Genomic DNA, 23,955 nt, shown 5'->3' on the forward strand with positions numbered 1-23,955 from the left:
CCATCAAGAGGTTAATGGCTATTTATGCTGAAGTAAGTGAACAGACATGCAGATGGAGACAAAAGAAAAAGCTTCTTCACTGTGGGGAACGAACTGATAAAGAAGGTCGGATCACTGAACCGAAATCCTTAGATCATCAATCTCCCACTGTTCTTGTAGTGATTGAAATCCTTCCTAATCACTCACCATGACAACCAGTAGTAACCATGTTGAGTAAATGCTGAAGTAGCAAAATCTGGCAGCAGATGTAGAAGATGAGCTGACTCAGTTTGGTCACAAGAAGAAGACCATGCAATGCTACAACAGACAAAGTGCCAAAAGAATTGATGATGAAAATGATACCTACTACAACAATAAGAAACAAAATAATAATTGAAATTAGGTAGGTTGAAGCTTTAAATGATTATACCAATAGTTTATTCGACCAGACACTGTTTCCTTCACGTCAATCAACAATCCTTGAGACGTGCGCAAAACGACGGTGGGTCAGACAGAGCTTGGCCTCCATGGTTTTGTGGAACAGTGTGTGTGGCTCGGAGGACACCTGCGTTCCAGAAATCAGCACCGGTAGTGCTTCAGTGAGGAGCAGATGATGAAGAAAGTAGCCACTGGAATACTGCCAAACGTGTTTGACAGAATGCTTCTGCAATTGCTTGGAATGCTCTACAGCTGAAGACATGGAATGAGATGCAATCAGGAACAAGCTGAAGCGCCGTGAATGGTGGGTGGCTCGATCATGCACACGCTGAAGAGTCAAGAGCAGAAAGAAAGAGGAAGAAGAATTCAAAGTTTGGTCACAGAATCCACCCAGACTGATCGTGTTCCACTTGTCCATGGACTCTCTGAAGATTTCAGATGGAGTCAAAGAAGCATTGTTAATAGCCGCAACTCATGGCTTCTTTGAGCAAATCAAATACATCTGTTGGAGATGCACACATTGCTCCTAACTTTATTTCATCACATCTTAATCTATTTGATCTGACAAGATCCAAGATTTTGTTCTCTAAACCATGTCACTAAGTTCAGCAACACCAACAAATAAATTATATATATATATATATATATATATATATAGTATTTATATTTAAATTTTATAAACTCGATAATGTCGACAAATATATATATATCAACAATTAAAATCATCTAAATATATTTTTTAAAATAAAAATTGAATACATCAAATAATATTTAAAAATCACCAGACTCATACTTTATATCTTTGCGACGATCTCTAAATTTCTTTTCTTACAACGTTGATGATTGATCTTCACATGATTACGAAGTAGATGACCACTCACGCGAGAGCCATGCGGCGAAGTACACCGAAGCGATGCCGTATCTCAAAATAAAAATAAATAAATAAAAAAAATATAACTGGACATAATTAGACCATACAATTAGCTGGCACAAAAGAACATCATCTCTCAACAGGGGAATGGGGAGGGAAACTCTTGTCTTCCCCTTAACTTAAATTGGCTTGGCACACTGAGCAAGTCAAGGAAAAGCTTCAACTGCTCACTTTCCTCAAAGAATTGAATTGTGGCTGCTGCTGGCTGCCAAATACCCGATGATGACACAGAAATGGAGGATTGGGCCACATTGCCGACAAGCTTCTGTGACTTCAATGGTGGAGTGGCTGAACCACACCAAACTGTTCTTGTTTGAATGCATGCGGTTGCAGAAGAAGGGCCACAGATGCATTTGTGTGAAGGGTGGAAACATGTGTCATCTGAGAGATTGGGAAGCCTGTGTTGTTCGTGCTCGAGCTTTTAATCCTTTGTTTAGACTGATGAAGATGAGAATGAGTGTGTCGTAGAACAAGAACATGTTTTCTCATGCAATTTGGCCCAATTTAAGATGTTAGATGGATGAGAGACATTATAATTATTAATTAATTATATGAGACAAATTAATTTCAAATGGGGAAGATTACAACTTTTGCATGCAATTTCGGCTGAATTCACGCAATCTTCTCATAGTTCCAAGTTCAGTGTTTGACCATCTTAGGTTCTCAAAATAATCATACAAATGTAGCCACTTTAGCCTCATTAGTCAAATTTGCCATATGCCATGGATGGATATGGCTTATAAAAATAGTCCAAGTAGAAGGACAAGTCAACAAAGTCTTTTTTTTATTAAAGAAAAAAATGATATATATTTCAAATTCTAAAATATCATATCGGTTAAGTATATCTCTACCATCCGATATCAATCGATGATACCAAATAAATAGTATGATCCGATATCGACGATCGACGACGAATGTTTGAGTCATTTGTTTGATCAATCTCATATGGTAATTAATAGAATCATATGGCATAATGTTTTTCTTTTTAAATATGTAGTCTTGCAGGCTTTTCTCAGTTCATTTGCCACCACTTTGTGATTGATCACATTTGACTCCTGTGCTCCTTTTCTCCTTGCTGTTGAATCAGAAAACCCACCTAATCCTTCTCCACAACAATCTCTCCATAGCTACTGAGACTAAGTACATCTAATTAAGATTTTGAATGACAATTGTAGAGAAAGAAACTAATGAAAATTTAGCAAGAATTACTCACCATCAAGACATGAATATGACATTTAGATTTGTCTTGGATACACTGATCATAGTTTGGTTGGGCATATGTGCTCACAGTAGGAAAAGGGCTCGCCCTATACCTTAAACCTTTGATGCTGTGTGTTTATGTGCTAATGCTTCACAATACTTTGATGTGCAAAGGCAAATCGATCTTGATAAGTAAATTAATCAAGCAGTGTATAAGTAAGGCAAGGAAATCGATCAAAATAAATATAAGAAAGCGATTGTATGATCGATCATGCAACAAACCGAAAAAATAAATGATCATACAGTCGAAGAGGAGATTATGTAATTCTTGGAAGATGATCATGCAATCGACAATCGTGTAATCGGAAGATCAACGTAATGAGGATGATCATATAAGAAAGACTATGATTATAAAATAGAAGAAAGATGAACATGTAGATCATGAATACAAGAAATAAGATCCATGTGAGCATGTAATTGATGTACTTATTAGACCCACAACATACTGATGAAAAATGTGTGCTTCCACTCAAAAATCCCTCCTTCTTCTTCTTCTTCTTCTCAACAAAATTTTCTCACACTCATCTATTTATCTTAATATAAATTTTTATATTTTATTTTATCTAATCCTAACTATTTGAATTAATATAATCATACCCTTTTAATTCAAAATAGTTATAACTTGAAATTGTCCTAAAGAAATAATTTTTTTCTTTCAAGAAAGCTTTTGTAAAAATATCGGCATGTTGATCTTTATTGCAGTAGTCATTTAATTTTTTTCTTTATCAACTATTTCACAAATGAAATGATATCAAACATGTATTTGGTATTCTTGTGGAAGATATGATTCTTTATTATTATAATAGTAAATTTATTATTGTAGTAGATTTAAGTTGGTCCATCTTGTTTTTCTTAAAAATCTGATATAATTCTTCGAAACTAAATTGTTTGACGTGCTGTGCATATAGCCACAACATACTCCGCCTCATAGCTCGTAAGAGTAACATATTCGTACTTTTTTTATTATCCATAAAATCATACTTGAGTCAAGATTGAGCATAAATCCTGAAGTATTTTTATTAACATCTACGCAACCAACCCAATCAATATTAGTAGAAAAATATAACTTAAAATATTTTACTTATTCATAATAGTTGTCTAAGAGTTCTTATAGCTGCTCCAAAGGTGATGCTTGCTAGAGTTGTATATGAATCTTGATAACAAACTAACTACAAACATAATATCCAATCTTAAAAGTGTGAGATAAATTAACCATCCAATTAAACTTCTGTAATATTTCTTATTTATTTTTTTAACTCCATCATCTAATATAAGTTTATCATTTGTATTCATTAGAGGAATCATTTTTTACGGTCAATGTTAATATTATTTTAATTATATTAATTTTGATAATTGGAGAAAAAGTTTCTAAAAGATCGATGCTTGGAATTTGAGCATACTCTTAGGCAACTAGATAGACTTTATATTTTTATAGCGAGCCATTAGCCTTAAATTTTGACTTGTATATTCAATTGAGTCTAATTGCTTTTTTTCCTATAGGTAAATCTACTAAATTTCAAGACTTTTTTTTTTCAATAGCTTTCAGTTTGTTATTCATTGCATGCACTCATTCTTCTTTCTAAGTTATAATTTTAAAACAAGTAAGTTCTAAAGCAAAACATACAAAATCACTAGACTAATATATATGTAAAAAACTATAATTTTTTTTAAAAATTGTTTCAGTATCATTAAAATTACTTGAATTAGAATCATTCAAAATATAAGAAGACTCTGGGTGAGGTATTAACGATAGGCAATGTATCATGTGCTTTATCGACTTCTTGTTTTACTACTATTGAAATTTCAATTGTCATAGAGTTGCAAGCTTCTTCTTCATTAAAAATAATATCATAACTTATGATTAATTTCTTAGTTATCGGATCATAAAGTCTAAAACTTTTTATCTCATTACTAGACCCCACAAATATGTATTTAATGTTTTTATCATCAAGTTTGCTTCTTTGTTATGTAGGAATATGAAAATATGAAAGTAAGCAACACAACCAAAGGCCATTAAATGGCTTATATCTGGTTTTCTATTTAACCATGCTTTGTAAGTTATTTTTCCTTGTACTGTCTTGGTAGAAAAATAATTTAACAAATATACTACTATACTCATAGCTTTTACCCAAAACTCTTTTGATATTGCTTTTTGTTTAAGCATGCAGTTGGCAATCTTGACCACAACTCAGTTCTTCCATTTTGCTACTTTATTTTGCTGGGAGGTGTAGCTTGTAATCAATTCCTTATGAATACTTATATTATTATAAAAAAAAATAAAAAAAATCTTTAGAAATGAATTCACCCCCTCTATCAGTATGTAGAGTTTTAATAAATCAATCATTTTATTTTTTTTTACATATGTTTCAAAAATTTTGAAAACAAAGAATGCCTCAACATTTTCTTTTAGAAAGTATACTCACATCATCCTTATATAATCACTAATAAATAATAAAAAATATATACTTCCATCATATGATATAGTCTGCATAAGCTCATAAATATTTGCATACATAAATTTCAATCATTATTTGGCTATCTGAAAATGACCTATTTGAAAGTTTGAAAGGTAAATCATACTCTCAGCAAAGAGTATCTTTATTCTTAATATTAGGGAAACTACCTATCATATTCTTTTAATTTAATAGTTTTAGTCCATCATAATTCATAGACTATATATTTTATGTCATAATATCGATTTATCAATAATAGTAACAATAAATGTATGAAATGAGAAATCCAAAAATAATAAAGAAAATATTTTATTTTTTTATCATCCATATAGTTGCTATTAATTTTTAAATTTTCTTATCATAAATCAAATATTTCTTATCATAAAAAATAGTATAATGTCTTTTTCTCATCAGTTGTCCTATATTGATAATATTTTATTCTAAATCAAGAATAAATATCACTTCATCAATAATTTTTTTATTAGATTTGGTGTTCAAATAATTATCATTTTTCTTCCACTTAAATCTTGCTATTATTTTTTATCTACACTATTAATCTAAATGAATCATCAAAACTGTGAAATAAACTTTTGTCCAAAAACCAAACAGAATTCTTCATTAAATATCATAAAGAAAATAATTTCTTTATCTTTGATCCTTATTTGATCGGCCTCGTCCCTTGTCTCGAGCGTAATATCATAGATGGCCTCTACCATTTTGATATCTCCTTTAAGATATAGTTTTTAAAATTTTCGTTTGGTCATTCTTCTTATATATCTTCATTTAAAGAAAATATTCTAAAGTTTCATATGAAGATCCGTTCACTTTTTGTTCATGAACTAAAAAGGAGCCCATTAATTCATCAATAAATAACATACTTGTATCTTTAATTTCTTCTATAGTCTTAAAAATCATATTAAATTTTGGAGATAAATTTCGTAATTTTTTTTACAACTATTTGATATTTTAGGTTTTAACCTTAAAATCTCATTTGATTCATAATAGAAAATTATTTTTGAGAAAAAATCAATGATAGATTCAGAATCTTTTATCATAAGAGTTTCAAATTCACATCAAAGAATTTGAAGCTTTAAAGTTTTTGACTTGTTTGTGTCTCCAAACACACTATTTAATATTTTTTTAGGCTTTTATTAATGTTGATACCAAGATGATTAAGTAAAATAGAAACTCATATATTACTTGTTATAGCATGTAGAGAGATCTTACATCTTTCTGCATATTTTTATTTATTTTATCTTTTTGATTTTCAGTAATATTATGATCCTATAGATCATACTTGATAAAATTATTTCTATAAAATTTCATAATCTTTGTAAAATAAATAGAGTTCTCATTTTAATGACCCAAAACATAATTTTCACCTTTAAAGATAAAAATAAATTGATTAGAAACACTTACTCTAATGTTTGTCATATTCTTTTTTTTTTTAGATTTACTGATATTTCCTTCTTTTTTGATCGACATACTCCTATTGGTATTCTTTAAACCAATATCATACTTATTGACTTTCTACGAAACTTCATGGAGAAAGGGAAGAAGATAGTAGAACGAATGGGGAGTGCTTCTAATTTATAATGCTTTGGGTTCATCGAACAACATCTATTTATATTAGCCAAAAGATAGATTATAATTAAAAATAAAAAAATTACCATAAATCTTTTTTCCTCATTTATTTATCTTAATCTAAATTATTATCTTTTATTTCATCTAATCTTAACTATTTGAATTAATCTTATCAATAATCTGTATATATATATATATATATATATATAGTGAATTCTTGTTTCATCTTTTAAAATTAATGTAATTTTTTTTCTACTAAAACTTATAATGGGTAGATTTGAATTAGCTTTTTTAACATCCGCTGGTATTATGATGTTTTCATCTACTTTCGTTCTTAAGTTTCATTTAGGGCTTGCATTGGGATGTGCTTTATGTCCTAAGTCAGTGAGATTTGAGTCAATGGCATCTGTCTTTGCTTGCAACACATTGATTGAGGACGAAAGAAAAAGAAGGAAAACATCAAAAGCTCTACAACTGAGTAACTCAATATAGTACAAAGTCCAACAAGAATCTAATCTTAGTTGCACTCTGTCAAGCTCTTAAGTACTGATTCTGACTTATATGTCCATGTGACCCTTAAACTAATCCTCAGCAGCCCTTTGTCTCAAGCAACTGCAGATTTGGATCAGCAGACATCGACCTTTCTTATATCAGGAAGTTGCACTGAGTTTAATGCCATGCCCACAAACAAAATCCAGTTGTCTTGATTCCAGATGCTTTGAGACATTGGTTGTATTGTGAATGATGCATGGATTCACAGGGAAACATATTCATCATCAAGATCTGACCTTTTCATGTTTGCAGTCAGAAACGTATTGGCTATAGGGTTGTTGTTCATGCTGCCATTGTTGCAGTGCCCAAAGGTAGAGATCAGAAGCTGCTTGATCTCCTCATGGTTGTATTCCGGTCCATTGTTATCTACCTGACACCCTCCTTCAAGAAACAGTTTGTTGCCTTCCATAGCACCATAGATATCTTCTAGTCCATCTTTGACATCGCTGAACCGAGTGCAGCTGCCATCATGTGAGCTGAAGGTGATCGTATGATGCTGATGATATGGAACCTGCAAGAGATCACTAGAGATCGCGGCGGTGGGGAAGGACTTCCACATGTCATGGGAGGTTGCAGGAAAGCCTTCTTCTTCTTCAGTGAGGAAGGGTTTTGGAGCGGTGTAAAAGCCAGCTTGTGGTGGCGAGGATGGTGAAGGGAAGAAAGGCTGGTGTTGTTTCTGTTGATGTGGTTTCCTTTGGGAAGGAGCGATTCCGAGGAGTTTCTTCTTGAGCTTGGTGTTCCAGTGGTTCTTGATGTCATTGTCCGTCCTGCCTGGGAGCTGGGAAGCGATGACAGACCACCTGCACTACGTTGGCTTCGCCATTAAGATCATGGGCATAGGCGGACAGTACGGATGAGATACTTCTCTTCGTGCAAGCACACAAATGGGGGTTTCTCTCTTCCTTATCGAGGAGAATCAACAGACAAGTGAAGAAGGATGCTTCAAACCTGCTTCCAATGGTGGCGAAGAGGCTGCAGATGATTCTGTCTTCTTCTTCTGAGAACTCCCCATGTTTTATGTTGGGCCTCAGGTAGTTGAGCCATCGAAGTCTGCAACTCTTCCCACATCTCTTCAGCCCTGCCAAAATCACCAAAACAACAATCGAACAACCACAACTTCGAGGGAAAGAAAAAGGGCACAAATCCAATCTATGTATCTTACCTGCTTTATGAGGGAGAGCGATCCAATTCCCACCGGTGCCATGCTTCTCTATGAACTCCTTCAGCTTGGAGTCCTCCTCAGGTGACCAAGGACCCTTCTTCACGTTAGCCTTGTCACAGCATGGAGCCCTCCCCATATCCCCAAACCCAAGGAGGAACTTCTCGCTTGTATTACACCAGTATGAGGTTGCAAGTTGCAGCTGGTGACGCTCGAGATACAGCCTCCGAGGAGAGAGACAACAACACAGAAAGCAAGAGACTGAACTGAAATAAGACATAGAAGTTGTAAGAAAGTCAAAGGTTAGCCTGTCTGGTTTCCATCATTTCGAACCTCTCTACAGTAACTTACCATCTTTCATATTAAGGCCATACCTGTACTTACCAGGGCTTCCCTCTCTCTCTCTCTCTCTCTAAAAATTCAGATCCTGTTTCGTTTTCCGGGATGAAAAAGTCTATCTGGAAGAGTGAGGAGCGAGTGAAAGAGATGGCTGGAGGGTGGGGATTTTGCTTGAGAACTAATTTTCTAGTGACGTCTTCCCATGGCCAAACAGTAGGTCAAGAGCATAGGTGATGGAGAAGAAGAAGTAGGCTGGGTGACGAGACCCAACCTGATACAGCTGCATGTGGGCTTGTGAACTGTGTACAACCCTGAACTGGATCGATTAGGTTATGACATTTCGTACAACAATGGCCTCCTTCGTTTGATTCTGCTACTGTTTGGCTTTGAAGCTTGAAACTTGCATATGCGTGCTTGCATCTGCCGCAGTGGTAAAAGCTTAAGAGTCAAGTGAAGCACTGTGCATGAAGCAGCTGTTGATCGTTTTGTATGTGAACTTTACAAGTGACTTTAGTTTATGCTGCAATGATAGCTTAAACAATCCGCAGGTCACTGTCGTCTTCCACCATCTCTCCTTGGAATCGCAGTGCAATTCTACTCCCTCTGAGAACTTGTGAAAAGGTTAAAGGTTCCATGAAAGGAGAATCTAACTGATGTCATATCTTGCGCCATAATACATGTAATAAATATAATTGGGGAAGAGAGTCTTATCAAGTCCACGTGGAACAAATCTTATAGAACTCCTTAGAACACATCAATGATTAGTTTCAACTGCAATGCTCATGAATTCATGATTGATCTGGTTTTGCCACCACAGCTTCAACACTGCATGTTCACAGATAGGTGGTGGAAGACTTTTACTTGATCCTTCTTTTCGTGGAGGTACTAGTCTTTGATGAGGCAGAAGACGTCCCAACCCAAGTCAAGTCTGCAGTTGTTGCACGGTGAGACTTCACCGAAGACGTATGATTGAGGATACAAAACAAATAGATTAATCTTCGTTGCTATCAACTAAATAGAGCAACATTGTATATATATATATATATATAAAGCCAAATGTTTGCTTTAAAAATGGGGAAGATGTCTGGAAACTTCTTTTCACGTGGGAGTCACGTGGCGGTCACTTTCTCCACCCACCGACAACCGCAACCGGTCTCTTACACGTCCACACCCTACCCGCCATCGTGTCAGGAAGGCCCACAGGGGCCCGCATGGCCACGTTTCCTTTTGTCATGGTGGGCCAATACGGGCACGTAGCAGGTGGGTAAGGGCACGTCTTCCGTTGTCGCAACCCGTTACAGCCATGAGGGGCGTTTCCGTCATTTCGTGAATTCCTTGTTCACTTGTGCCACGTGCACCGCACTTGGGAAAACCCGATGGTCATCCCATGACATGGTTGTTTGTTGATGATGATCATGATGATGAGGATGATGCATACATGACCGAAGAGAGGAAAATGTTAGGTATAAGAAGTTCGGATCCGGCTCCGGATCCGATTTCAAGTGACGTTTCTTTATATAGTGTGCTGCCGATCGCTGCCCTCCACATTCTGAATCGGATAGAGATCGGAAAGGGAGAAGGGAGACTTCGAGCAGAGGCGAAGGCCATGGGTGAGGTGAGGCGGGGCTTTTCTTCTTCTGCCGTTTCTGCTCTCAGCTGCTTCTCTGTTTTCATGGTTTTGTTTGCTCAATTGATTTGTTGTGACAATGGCAGGAGAAGGAGAAGAAGGGGGATGTGGAGAAGAAGGGAGGAGGGGAGAAGAAGGAGGAGGAGGAAGCCGTTGAGGTGAAGCTCGACATGCACTGCGAGGGCTGTGCTCTCAAGGTCCGCAAGGCCGTCAAGGGGTTCGAAGGTAATGCTCGTCTTTCCACCCTCGATTTCGTCCTTGAAATTGAAATCGAGTTGAATTGAGCCGATTCTCTCTGTGAGCGACGAGGACTAATCATCCACTACAACGATCGCGTGTTTGCAGGGGTGAAAGCGGTGGTCGTGGATGCCGCGAACAACAAGTTGAAGGCGATCGGGAAGGTGGACCCGTGGAAGCTCAAGGAGTTCCTGGAAGCCAAGACCCACAAGATGGTCGACATCATCTCCCCCAAAGACCCTCCCAAGAAGTCCAAGGACGACGACAAGAAGAAGGACGAAGGCCAGAAGAAATCATCGGACGACAAGAAGCCCAAACCGGTCAGCAATCCATCCACAGATCGAGTTCGATCACCGTTTCGTCGTACTAATTCGTTTCTTCTAATCTGTCTGTGGAACGACCGATAGAGTGCCGTCTCGACGGCGGTGCTCAAGATTCGCCTGCACTGCGATGGCTGCATCCGAAGAATCAAAAGAAACATCTACAAAATTAAAGGTAAAATAAATCAATTAATTCTCCCCAATTATCTGATTTTTCTTGTATCAGTTTGATGTGGATGCCGTTTTCCAACCGTCGGATGGGAGCGTCGGTTCTCATCCGACGGTTGGAAATCGTCGCGGCATTCATCGACTTGCGCGCGTTGGAGGTTTGCGTTATTTTTGCGGTGTGGATTGACAAAATTACCCTCAGGCGTGGAGGAGGTGACCGTGGACGCGGCGAAGGATCTGGTCACCGTAAAGGGCACCATGGACGTGAAGTCCCTCGTCACCGTCCTCAAGGAACGCCTGAAGCGCGGCGTCGAGATCCTCCCGTCGAAGAAGGACGACGGCGGAGGCGGCGAGGTCAAGAAGGAGAAGGCGGCCGGCGGTGGAGGGGAGAAGAAGGAGAAGGCCGGCGACGGTGGCGAGGAGAAGAAGGAGAAGGGAGGCGATAGCAAAGGGGAGAAGAAGGAGAAGGGAGGCGATGGCAGCGGCGATAAGGAGGAGAAAAAGGAAGTGGGAAAGAAGGAGACGACGACGACGGTGGTGGAGGCGAACAAGATGGATTACTCCGGGCCGCCGTTCGGGGGCTACGGGGGTTATGGTTACCGTGTGGAGATGATTCACCCGCCACAGTTCTTTAGCGACGAGAACCCCAACGCCTGCTCTATCATGTGACCGACACGTGTTCGTCGTACATTTTCGCAGCAGCTTATGTAAACAAGAAATGTAAATTGGGAAGAGTAAAAAAAAGCGAACAAATCTTTTCGTTTGGTTTTTGTTTACTTAATTACTAATATATATATATATATATATTGAAATCCAGTGATCGAGGAAGTGAAGTGGTGATGTGAAATATGTCCAACTTTTGGAATGAAGTCTCCAATTAGGATGGTTTGATGTTACCGGACGACTTATGATGCAGCGAAGCTTCAGGAGATACAGCAAATGCTGAATCAGCTCTTGTTACGTGTCAACTTCTTTTAATATTATTGTTGTTTTATGTGATGAGAGATGAGTAGGGAAGGATCTTAGGCAGGTTTTCTAGTGCTCTTTGGAAGTTTGCGTCATTGGTGACTCTATTTATTGATGTAGAGGATAAAGAATCTTTTAATGATAAATATTAATTATTACTATCTTCCCTGTCATTGTTTATACATCATCCATCAAAGCATGAGAAAGATGGGCACGCATTGGAAATGTGTGTGCACCAACCATTGATGGGATCAGTACAGTGCACACTACCTACCAGCCTCCACTGGGACCATAGTAATCAATAAAAATCGTATGATTTGATATCTTTTAAATGTTGTTTGGTTTGTACATGAGACAAGGAAGTGGGGTGGGAGTGATCACAGTGGGTGATTAGATGATGCAGTGATATGAGAATAATTAATATATATATATATAACGTAAATTATTTTTTATTAATTTCTTCCCTTTTTTTCCCTTGAAAAATACTTTACAGAGGTCAATTTTACGAGAATTGCATGTCGAGCAATTAGTGGACCGACAGAGTTCAATTTCTTTGAGCAACCAATCGTTGATGTTTGTAGAATAGCCGACACAAGATGAACAAAATATTAGGACATGTGAAGTGATAGAAAAAGATATGAAACCGGTCGAGATTGTTATTGGCGTGGCTTTTTGTGATGGAGCATCAAATTAACCAAAAAATTTTATTGTCTTTATCGAATGATACATCAAATTAGTTGAACTCCAACATCATCAGTAATAGCTTTCTTATTCCTTAATGAATATTATTGGATGAAAAAGAAAAACTTCTCGAGTATTGTTTTCATCAAAATTTTGAGAAAATCTTCAATTATTTACTCGATGATTCTTCGTTTGGATGATGATTTTTTGCAATTTATTTTCTTGTTCATGAATATTTTTCGAATTAAATAAAATTATTCTCGACATTAATTGACTTATTCACTTGTTGTATAGGAAAAAAAAAATAAAGCATTGTATAAGATGTAACGTTAGTTTCTACAAAGTTAAACACTTGTCACAAAAAGAAAATTTATAATTTTAGTAAAAAAATAAAATCAAGAATTACATGTGCAAGAATAGTTATGATTAGTTAAATTTGTGGGTGTGGAATTTTCATTTGCATTACAAGTTCCTCTACTTGTAAGGGTTTTAATCCCAATCCAATGATCAACAAGAGTTCCACCAGCATCATAAACCCATTTTTATTCTCTATATCCATTAATACAAACCCATTTTAAACAAGGGGATTTCTTTAAAAATGCTGCTCGTTTTTTATTTTTTCTAAATGAGGCCTATTAGATTTATCGGTTGTTGTATTCATTTTTCTTTGTTGTCCTATATGCTCCTCCTCATTGTCGGCAATACCTCATTCTCTCTTAGTTGCGGAGGTGATATTCTACCATTTCTACCCACTATAATTATTTTATTTCTCTTAGCACAATAGATGTGGACATAATTCAAGGGCTAATCTAGGGAACGATGGATAGAGAATAATGGTAAGGTTGAAACAATAGACATCTAAATTAAAGAGATGACCACCATAGGATGAAACTAACATGATCAAAATGACAGACCTTCCGATAGGACGAAGATAATCATGATGAGGTGGAAACGATAGGGTCTCACGGAAGCGAGACAACTTCGAGGCACTTGATAACTCATACCTGAAAGAGGACGTGACGATGATAAAAAACATCACTATGTGATGAATGAAGAAAGAGGCATTGGCGATTGGCGATAGGTATTTTAGATATTTAAAAAAATAAAGACATCAAATATAAATTTTAAAATTAATAAATATTATTTTAAAATTTTTAAAAAGAAAAACGTTTTTTTGTTACAAAAATCACATGTTCATATTGTATTCATCTAAATCTGCCTCTTAAAAATGTGATGATTAATTTTGATGTCATATGTTTCTTCCTACCATCGAATCGAATCCCTCCCCACCCTCACATTCTAGTCAGCGGAAGTCCACCACAGGATCATGTGATGGTCCCTGACCTTACAGAATATTTGTAGGGATGTCAAGGTAGAAAGTGGAAGGAGGAGATCATTCTTTCCTTCTTTATGTGGAGGATGCTTCATGGAAGTTAGCATCAGGCAATCATGTGGAAAGAGAAAGAAGAAAGAAAGAAAGAAAAGCTTATCCTCCTCCCCCTCACTCCTGCAAAGCTGCTGTAGCATTGCTGTTCCTTCACACCTCAAATCCAAATGCATAAGAAAGCTCCAAAGGTCTTCTTTAGCCTTTCTGCCATGCCATGAGATTGGATGAACATGATGTGTGTTCATCATCTTTACCTCCTCTTCACCACCACCACCACTTCCTCTAACTCGTATGGTTTGGAGTTCATAACCATCTCCCTCCCTGGAGGTGTCTTTTCTGCATATGTTTTCTTAAGAAATTGTTACCGTGGAAGGCAGCCAACTTGAAAGAACAAATATACATATATATTTCTTCATCCACTCATGATCGAAGAATGAAGTTTGAGGGCGATAAGTTTTCAGTGAACTGGTAATTGATTGGAAGAACATTTCAATTATCTCATTGGTGCTACTTTTATTGTTGTTGGCCTTCTAAAACCCATTTCGTGGCTTATCTCATCTCTCTACTCATTCAAAATGCAAACAAGAATGGTAGCAACAACAAGTGTTATATGGCACTTAGTGCCCCTAAGATAAGCTTAAAGATAATGTTGCTAATGCTAACGGTGCAATTAAAAGACATTAGTACCTTCTTATCAGGCCATTACTGCACTGCCATAAGAGTAGGACGTTCGAGATCCGAAAAGAAACTTCGAAACCACACCAATTACTATTTGGTGTTGACTTCTGACATGTGATGTCAAATTATCGGTCCCATGTCACCACCACCATATAAGGTCAACGATGAAGAGCCACACAAACATGCCACATGCTTTGAGCCAAATGTATACATTTCCCGAAAATAATATTAACGATTTGATCTTGTTATTGTTGTCCTTAGCTTCGATTTGGAACCAAATCACACATGATTGACACATATAATAATATTCAGATATAAATATAGATACATCTAAATAAATTTATACATTAATAATTTTTATATTTATCTTTATACATATATATATTCATGTTCACGAATATAATTGATACATCTAAAAATAATAAAAAATTAATAAAAATTATAAAATTATAAATTATTATTAGTGTCGAATTTCCTGATAGTTTCTTTACTAGATTTGAACCAGTCAAACTGCTGAGTCGAAACCGGGCCACGTCTTGTATAACTCATAGTGGTGGCGGCCCCACCAAAATGGGTGGTGGAAATGGCAGCACGACCGGGCCCCTCTTGGCAATTGAGGACATGCATCCATCACCGCCCCAGTTTCCCCTGCATATTAACGGGTTTCGGATGTAGATTTTAACGGGCGAGTTCATTTGTTCGACCCGGAAGCCGACATTGGATGGCATGTGGGTCGTCATGCATCCTCATCGTCATGTGATGGGTTTACCATGCTTGGCTGTTGGGCCCATTTAGTCGAAGTCAATGTTTCCAGAATGTGGTATGGATGGTATGTCGACGGCCTCATGAAGCCATGTTGGGATTTTAAACGTGGGAAGGATAGGAGCACGCATCGATCGTTCACGAATCTCAAAGCATGCACATCCCGTTCCACCTGCTCCGACTTCTTCTAACCGCCCTCGATCTCGCACATACTACTCTCTGTCGACCCGGCCGAGCCAAACCCAGTGGTCTAGTCGTTTGGGATTCCTGTTCCGTCGAACACGGGCGCCCGGCATCGTCTCTCCCACAGATGGGGTGCTCCTCCTCTCTTGCAGGTCCCCATTCCCTTCTTCCTTTCCCTTCCTCCTTTCTTAGGGTTTGATCTATCGTTCTCCGTCTTTACCCTTTGTTGATTGCTCCATGTCTTCGATTCTCAGGTAGGATCGTCTTTGTACCATAATTTCTTGTCGATCCTTGTTGTGTGAAAGATAGGAGTGCCATTCTTTCAATAATTGATTATCCGAATCCCTTTCTTGGTATTTTGTTTTCTTTTCGCCATCTTGATACGGCTGTAGGTATGTTCGTGATCTTTGTTACAAAAGGTTAGCTATCCGATCTATAATCGATTCAATGCCAGAAGGATCCAAACTGTTTCCTTCAATGCCGTTGTGTTGCTTGATTCGTGAGAGAAGCTGCCTAGTGGGATAGTCATATTGATGGTGGTATGCATCTCATGTTGCTGGGCTGCGATGGAGCTCAAAATGCAAAGTCCTGGTGGCGAGATGTATTAATGTGTTTCCAGGCATAAGAAAAACACTTTTTGTGTAACCAGAGTTTGATGGCAATTAAGGATCCATTTGATGATCATTTCGATAAGATTATGCAGGCCTCGTGCATGTGGTTCTTATGAAGTGCTAGTGATATAGCTTTCTGATTGTAATGGGCTTACAGTTTTAATCTATATAATCTATTAAATTATCAGAACTTTTTTATCATATTTGGAAATTTGAGAGTTTCTATAGGTATTATTAGTTAGATGCAGAATTTTGGTAGAGGGCTGATGAAGGGTCTAGTTGCTAAGGTATTAAGGAATCATATGGCTCTGAGGCATGCCAACCAGAGAGTGAGGAGAAAGTGAGAGAAGGAAAGAAGGGTAGGTGATGAGGCACCAGGAATTCATTTAGTTAGCAGGCATGTCTATTTCAGGTCATAGTAAGGTTGCTGGATTTGGTAAAAGTTGCCAGAAATGTTGTGGTGGTGGTTGGGGAGAATGAGAAAATTATGCTTGATAGCACTTTGATCATGAGATCTGTGTTCTTAGTAAGGATAAACTAACATAGTCTACATCTGAAGATTGGTTTAATAGTATTCTATGCTATGTAGTTATTGTTCATTGATTAATTTTCTTTTGGGACACTTATCATAGAAGGCATATTTAACTAATTGGTTATACGAACTCATCTGCCAAGTCCTTACTATGAGGTGAGAAAATTTGGTGGACTTCACTTTTTTCAAATACTCTTTAAATGCAACATCTATAACTTTGTGAAAAATAACTTTTTTGAATTCAGAATGAGAAAGATGAGTTTCAACTTCACACCATGGTAGAGGCACTTTTAGAGTTTCTTGTACGAAGTGATGTGTATTCCTTTTTTCTCTGTTTCTTCAACAAGAGCTGAATGAACATTTTTATATTATCAAAGTTTGTGAATTCATTCTTTCAAAACCATATGAATTATGGTGCTTACTATATCATTTGGCAGTTTTAGATGGCAACATATTGATGTAGCATAAGGGTTTTTCCCATTAAATAAAGAAAATTATAGTCAAAAGACTCAAAACAATAGATATCACAATATCCAGTTTAATGCTTATGTCTCGAACAATGGTCTTACAAAATGCAGAGTGCTTAGTTTGAGCCATCTTTCACAAGGTTATGTTTATGATTCTTATATATAATCCATTAGTATGCTAGCACTTATGGCACTGTCATTATATGATTACTATATCCTATTCGGTTTTTGTCAACCCAACATGGAAGGAGGTTCTTCAACTTCTTCATGTGAGTAGATATTTGTGTTTCGATGTAAAGCATATCTTCAGAATTAAATGTTTTTTTGTTGCTGTTTTTGTTGCCATATTTAAGATAGAGAATTAAATGATGGATTTTGTACTTTCGAGATAGTGTAAGTAATTAGAATGTCATCTTTTGGTGATAATCAGATAGAAATGCTGGAAGGTTGGATGGTTTGAATAGTGAAAACTCAATGGCCACTGATTCAAAGAACATTCGTGTTAAGGTATGCTATATGTGGTTCCTATCCTGTTATACCAACATTATTCCATGTATCCTGTTATTTGTTTTGATATTACTGGTCTGTTCCTACTGATCATATCTTGAGAATATTGTTACATGAAATTTTTTGACTTGTCTGTACTGATCAATATCAGCACACATGTATTATGACAAGTAAATCCTTGTTTTTAACTTGGAGAATCTCAACAGTTAATTGCTGTTTTGGTGTATTTCTTATTTCTTTGTTGTTGTAGCTTATCATATTTCATTGTGACATAAAAGAGCACCATTGTTTGTCTAAAATTTAGATATTTTAAGGAAATATTCAACACACATTCAAGAACATCTTACAATTGTTATATGTGACATGTATCCGATACGGATAGAGTAAGCAAATTCAAATTCTCTGTGTTTACATATAGATGACCTTATCAGAGGTAAAATGATTCTAATTGAACCAACTCAAGATTTACTTTCATGACAACAGAAACTTGATTTGCTGCCGGAGTTCCTTGAAACTCGAGTTTTGATCTGACATTTTTATTTTAAACAAACAAAACAACATTTTGAAGTTTTTGATCCTAATTTTCTTTTGTCAATTTTATTCCTGGCAAAAATAGCTGCTTCCTAAAATGGAGTTATCATAGTTCAGTGTGTAATTAATGTAAATTGGCCTCAATTTATCGGTCAGAGATATTCAATAAGCCAAACTGCATTATCTTCTTGTTTGGCTCCCTTATCTCCCTTGTGTGCTCTGAGATTCAATTTTAAGTTTTCCTACTCAGATAACAAGGGTATAGTGCTTCTGTAAGATCAGTAATTTCTATATGTATACAGATTTAGTGTGTTTCTTAACACAGTTGAATGATGGAGCTATGACACTGCCTATGTTGATTGTATTGCTTATATACACATGAGTTTTCATGCGTTCATGAGTCTACCATTTTCTGCAATATGGATTTGCTTATTTGTGTGTAACCTTTATTGATTTATTTGCATAATTCTGAGGGCATAAGCAAATACTGGAAGCAAAGAAATTTTTAGATTATGCAGCCTGTTGACCTTGCTAGTTGAGAGTTTACCATTTCCATTTTTGAATTATTGGTTTATAGTTTACCATTTCCATTTTTGAATTATTGGTTTATAATTTTCAAAAAAAAAAGTTAGGCAAACCTTTGTCTGAAATGTGCTTGCTCCAGCTAACTGATTTTGATACTAGTGTTGTCTCTGTCTTTGCAGTTGGTATTGTTGGGTGATTCTGGTGTTGGTAAAAGCTGCATAGTCCTTCGGTTTGTTCGTGGCCAATTTGATCCTACTTCAAAGGTAATGCTTTATCTAAATAGATATCTAACAATTCTGGGTATGTTGATGTACTTTTCTGCCTGTATTGACAGTTCCATCACATATTGAATACATTTGTAACATTAGGCTTTGAATTTTATTTTTGAACCTAATAGTAGTAACTATTGGATCCTTAGGCGTATTATTCAATAAGGCAGGTTGAAGAAAATAATTCATCATATAAGATAACAAGACAGTTAAAAATAGAGAGGTTGCATCTCCTGCAAAGTGCATTCTCATTGTTCAAGAATCTCTCTAATTTAACAAATTTTGTAGGTTGCTTATGAGATCATTATGTTTTATGAGTTAGAATGTTGAACAATTAGGAAGCACTAGATAAGAAAATTCCATGTATTTGAAAAGATGTTCCTGAGATGGATCATCGGTGTTACAAGGAAAGATGGTACAAGAAGTTATTACAGTCACTTAAGAACTAAGAATAAATATCAATAGAGGCTGAAGGAATACCAATTAAGGCAGTTCAATCATATTGTTGATGAGCTACCAGAAATAATTCAAGATAGAGATTCCTATAGAGTGAAAGGCCAAAGAAGACATGGACAAAATGTTTGGATTACTTGAGGATTTTAATCTTAACAAAATAGAAGTGCAACAATAGATTTATTAGCTAACCACAAGTGGTTGGAAACATAAATTCTTTCTTTTTTCTAAGTTATTGCACCATCAATGTGACTTAATATATATATTTTTTAGTACCCCTGTTTTCTCGTTTTAATTTCTTTCATCCTACAGCATGTGCCCAAGTGGTTCCTTTTGATATATGTTGATTCTCATAAGGTTCATTCAGGTAACTGTTGGTGCTTCCTTCTTATCACAAACATTGGCATTGGAGGACTCCACAATAGTGAAGTTTGAAATATGGGATACAGCAGGACAGGAGAGGTGCACAATTTAATTGTCAAAAATGTCATTTGCTGCTCCTAGTGTTCCAAAATCCTTTGTGGATCAAACATGTTATAGTGTGGTTAGGTGAAATATATGCATGAAATATATGGATGATATTACTGTTTCTATTTCTGATGTCTAATGACCACAATTAAATGATATATAATAACTTATAATTATTTTTTGAATGTTTTTTCTTTTCAAGGTATGCTTCACTGGCCCCTCTTTACTATCGAGGAGCAGCTGTTGCAGTTGTGGTATATGACATAACAAGTCAAGAAACATTCAAAAAAGCACAGTACTGGGTCAAGGTATCATGCATCTTTTAAATCTAACTAGGTTTTACTGGATGGGAATTTTGCTTCTTTCTGTGGTTTTGTGGGTTCTGCTTATTAATCCTCAAGTTTAAGTGGATGTCATGAGTATTGGGAATGATTTAAATGCAACAGATGTAGTGAGATATTAACTTGCAGCCTACGGAAACCTGATAAAATGGCATATAATGTTAGCTACATTTTTCCTTTTGTGCAAATTTAACTAGCATGCGGGAAGACCTGTGCTGCACAAGGCTCCTTCCAATGCAAATTATTTAACCTTACAGAGCTTTTACATAATGTAGAAATATCAATCAGTCACTATTAAACATTGATCTGGTGATAGTGGTGTACTCGATTCTTTGAGGAGGGATCAAAAACTCATTTGATATATTTCAAAGATAACAGCTAACTAAGCGATGTTGACTAACAAGGTCTTATTGGATCAAATCTCATTTTCACCACTTATCCTTTGCAATAAGAAAAATAAAAACAATCAGTGCACTACTGCAATTAACATAGCAAGAGAGTTGACATGGGTAGGACCTGGCTGTGCCGCAAATGCATAACAGCTGAGAGTGTCATCCTTGGGTAGAGTAGTTTTGTATTGTTACTAAGATTTATTACAGAGGGAAATGACTTTTCTTTTGTTGTTCCTACTTCATCTGAGCCTTGGGAACAAGAGAAAACTCTAAATGAATCATTGAAAAAAAAAAATACACAAGAAATTCCTAGCGTTTGTGATTTTTTTTTTTTTTTTTTGCGTATAATGTTGTTTGCTTTTATTGTCTAACATCTTTTATGAGGATTCATTATAATTATAAATTAAATATTTCATTTGAAGGTCAGTGGCCTCTTACACTTGAGACTTCCTCAAATGCTAGAACTAGGTTGTTATCTATCAACATTTGCTCTATAAAACTATAAGTTCTATCATTAACTATAAGATGAACTTTCAAGTCTTGGAAGCAAGTCATCAGCATGTTCATGGATAAAATAGTTTTTTAAATAATTGGAGTCTGTAATCTTTCATGTGTTTTGGGTAAGTCTCCACTGAGGTCTCAACTTGCCAACCTTTTTTTTAGCTAACCATTCTTGGCTTCTGTATCTTTTGACTTCTCTCCCAATTTTTGTAACGACATCTCCACTTGAAAACTAAACTTATTTTTGTGCATCTATGTATGCCTTCCTCATTTAAATTTTCAACACCCTTGTAGTGGTGAATGCCAATTTTGTTAATACTACATATTTGCAATTCTGAGCAATAGTGAGTGCAAAGTTCCATTCTAGAATGTCAGGTCCATATATAATGATAATGTGATCTCACAAGAGAGGTTTCAAACATTGTGGTGTATTATGTGTAATATGAACACTTCTTCATTCACCAACAGGTTATTGCTGATGTCAGGTTGATAGAACATTTAGGAGAATTACTCTCAGTGATTAGGAATAGTCGCTTTCTCCCTTCTCTTGTAAGGAATCTATTTATTGTACTGAATGATGGTACCATGTAGTAGAAAAACCACTATAAATGTGCATTGTTTTTTTTGGAGAATCTCCAGGTTGAATCCTGTTTTCCATTAATATCCAATGATAAAATATGTTTTTGAGTTTTCAGTAGTTATTTTGTAAGAGAAACAAAATAGATGGCAAGGTAGTACACAACCTTACCTAGGCAAACATAGTCTTTTGTGTGTGTGTGCGCGTGTTAAATAGGAACATTGATATGCAAAATAGCATCTCCTGAAGTGGAGTTAGGCTGCTTATATCTGGTCCTCGTAAGACTTCCGAGCCTCTTGCACTGGGTAGCCTTTGCTGTCTCTTACCTCTATGTATAAAATTAATATTAGGTGATCAGATTGATCAGTTCAAATATGTCTGACAGGAACTTCAAAAGCATGCAAGTCCTGGCATCGTCATGGCCTTGGTGGGTAATAAGGCTGATTTGCATGAAAAAAGGGCTGTATCATCCCAGGTAGGCAGTGGTTTCTAATTGGCAACCTGTGAATCTGCTTAGCTTTGACCAATATATATTTGGCTGTGCTAGGAGATGACATTTATTCATTTTGAAGGATGCTATGGAATATGCAGAGAAAAATGGTATGTTCTTCATCGAGACATCAGCAAAGACAGCTAACAACATCAATCAACTCTTTCAGGTATTCATGTAGTAATATGATTAGGTGCACTAATGTCCAGTTTATTGGTTTTTAATTATGACAAAACAGAGAAGCTGCTTGATGATTGTGAGAGATTATCCTTTTAATTACTGGCTTTTAATTACTATGATCACAGTTCATGAAATTCTTAGGTACTAGTTTTTTTTAGCTCCTGATGCTTTGAGAGCCTTTTTGTACTTTTTTTCTAATCTAATCTTGTTTTCTTTTTTTTTTTCTAAGAAGTTTCAAAAACTAAGGTGACTTTGATTCTGGATTAACTTACCTGTAATTTGTTGTTCTATTTGCATGATATTTTGATCTCACATATATGTAATTCTTTCATGATTGATGCAATGTTTCAGCAAAATGCATTTGTACATTTATTTTCTCTGAGCAAACATTTTTTTCTTATTTCAGGAGATTGCAAAGAGGCTTCCTCGGACATCCTCCTAACTATCGTGTCTGGAGATTGATTCTTTCTTGTTCTGACTCACCTGACATTCCTAATTACTGTGTAAAATCATAGTATATGATTATACCTGTGTAGTAGTATTCGTGTCTTTAGTTCTTCTGCTGCCTGACACATCGTTTAAAACTAATGGCACACCAAATTGGGTTACAGTATCCCCATCCATTAGTGACATTTGCGTCAATAAAAAAAAAAAGCTATTAATTTAGTTTATCAATGTATCATGCGAGGGATGTTTACAGGCAATGATAAAGTGTGATAATAGTGGGGATGGGGAATCTGATTATTATGATGGTGGTGGTAGTGATGATGGATGATGTCATGGCAAAGGAAGTGTCGTGTTGTATAGTAATGCTGCTATGATCATAATAACGGGTGTTGCGCTAATAGAGGCTTAATCGTGGTTAATTCACTGTTGCATAGATGATAGGTTTCATATCAACTATGAAAGCGTTTTGTACGTTATTTAATATAATAAATAAAAAATATTATTTAAAGAAAATAATTATGATGATTATTGATATAATTATAACTTTAATATCTTTTCATAGAACAAAAATTAGAATACAAATCACATGCTACTCCTTCCACGTAGATATCACATAGAAGAAAAATATATATCTATAAATATATAGATATATCAAATAATCTTAGTATTTATAAGATTTTAGGAAGTCTAATGTACAGACAGTCAAACCATAGTGACATATGTATGGATGGACACTTGCTAAACTTAACTTTAAAGAGATAAATATGAAAACATTTTATTTTAGTGGGATATATACACCTTCCATTTTTTTTGGAAAATATAAATAAATATTCTTTTTATTACTGTAATTGAGAAGGGAGGGGCAGACTCCATTCATAAAAGTAGTACCTGTAACTCTTGTTTTTGTTTGTAGGAACGGAAGACTTACATCAACCATCATCTCCCAGTCATCGACGGAAA

The 23,955-nt window shown here is 35.9% G+C and overlaps 3 protein-coding genes across 3 annotated transcripts; 2 read left to right on the forward strand and 1 right to left on the reverse strand.

Moving 5' to 3' along the window:
* Positions 1-7,070: 7,070 nt before the first annotated feature.
* On the reverse strand, positions 7,071-8,638 carry LOC135672531 (transcription factor MYB123-like). The gene is made up of 3 exons (XM_065181021.1): positions 8,360-8,638; positions 8,146-8,275; positions 7,071-7,997 (listed from the first exon to the last, which is right to left on the reverse strand). Exons 1-3 carry the CDS (start codon positions 8,634-8,636, stop codon positions 7,400-7,402), a joined length of 1,005 nt encoding a protein of 334 aa, XP_065037093.1. The 5' UTR covers positions 8,637-8,638; the 3' UTR covers positions 7,071-7,399.
* Positions 8,639-10,067: 1,429 nt separating this feature from the next.
* LOC135654766 (heavy metal-associated isoprenylated plant protein 3-like) lies at positions 10,068-11,811 on the forward strand. Its single transcript, XM_065175660.1, has 5 exons — positions 10,068-10,310; positions 10,409-10,547; positions 10,668-10,879; positions 10,967-11,054; positions 11,250-11,811. Exons 1-5 carry the CDS (start codon positions 10,083-10,085, stop codon positions 11,714-11,716), a joined length of 1,134 nt encoding a protein of 377 aa, XP_065031732.1. The 5' UTR covers positions 10,068-10,082; the 3' UTR covers positions 11,717-11,811.
* Positions 11,812-15,697: 3,886 nt separating this feature from the next.
* Positions 15,698-23,219, forward strand: LOC135654780 (ras-related protein RABF1-like). The gene is made up of 8 exons (XM_065175665.1): positions 15,698-15,856; positions 17,745-17,821; positions 19,057-19,140; positions 19,967-20,061; positions 20,270-20,375; positions 22,264-22,353; positions 22,451-22,537; positions 22,955-23,219. The coding sequence occupies exons 1-8, from the start codon at positions 15,832-15,834 to the stop codon at positions 22,988-22,990; spliced, it is 600 nt and encodes a 199-aa protein (XP_065031737.1). The 5' UTR covers positions 15,698-15,831; the 3' UTR covers positions 22,991-23,219.
* Positions 23,220-23,955: the final 736 nt, after the last annotated feature.

The sequence above is a fragment of the Musa acuminata genome, chromosome BXJ1-4 (genome assembly GCF_036884655.1).
Source record: "Musa acuminata AAA Group cultivar baxijiao chromosome BXJ1-4, Cavendish_Baxijiao_AAA, whole genome shotgun sequence".
NCBI lineage: Eukaryota > Viridiplantae > Streptophyta > Magnoliopsida > Zingiberales > Musaceae > Musa > Musa acuminata.

Bases quoted from the DNA above. Each gene is read 5' to 3' on its own strand.
- LOC135672531 (XM_065181021.1), bottom strand. From the start codon at position 8,636: ATGTCTTATTTCAGTTCAGTCTCTTGCTTTCTGTGTTGTTGTCTCTCT. The intron at 8,276-8,359 runs GTAAGATACATA...TGATTTTGGCAG, and splicing joins CGCTCTCCCTCATAAAGCAG to GGCTGAAGAGATGTGGGAAG. The intron at 7,998-8,145 runs GTTTGAAGCATC...AACGTAGTGCAG, and splicing joins TTCGCCACCATTGGAAGCAG to GTGGTCTGTCATCGCTTCCC.
- LOC135654766 (XM_065175660.1), top strand. From the start codon at position 10,083: ATGACATGGTTGTTTGTTGATGATGATCATGATGATGAGGATGATGCA. The intron at 10,880-10,966 runs GTCAGCAATCCA...AACGACCGATAG, and splicing joins ACGACAAGAAGCCCAAACCG to AGTGCCGTCTCGACGGCGGT. The intron at 11,055-11,249 runs GTAAAATAAATC...AATTACCCTCAG, and splicing joins AAACATCTACAAAATTAAAG to GCGTGGAGGAGGTGACCGTG.
- LOC135654780 (XM_065175665.1), top strand. From the start codon at position 15,832: ATGGGGTGCTCCTCCTCTCTTGCAG. The intron at 22,354-22,450 runs GTAGGCAGTGGT...TTCATTTTGAAG, and splicing joins AAAGGGCTGTATCATCCCAG to GATGCTATGGAATATGCAGA. The intron at 22,538-22,954 runs GTATTCATGTAG...TTCTTATTTCAG, and splicing joins ACATCAATCAACTCTTTCAG to GAGATTGCAAAGAGGCTTCC.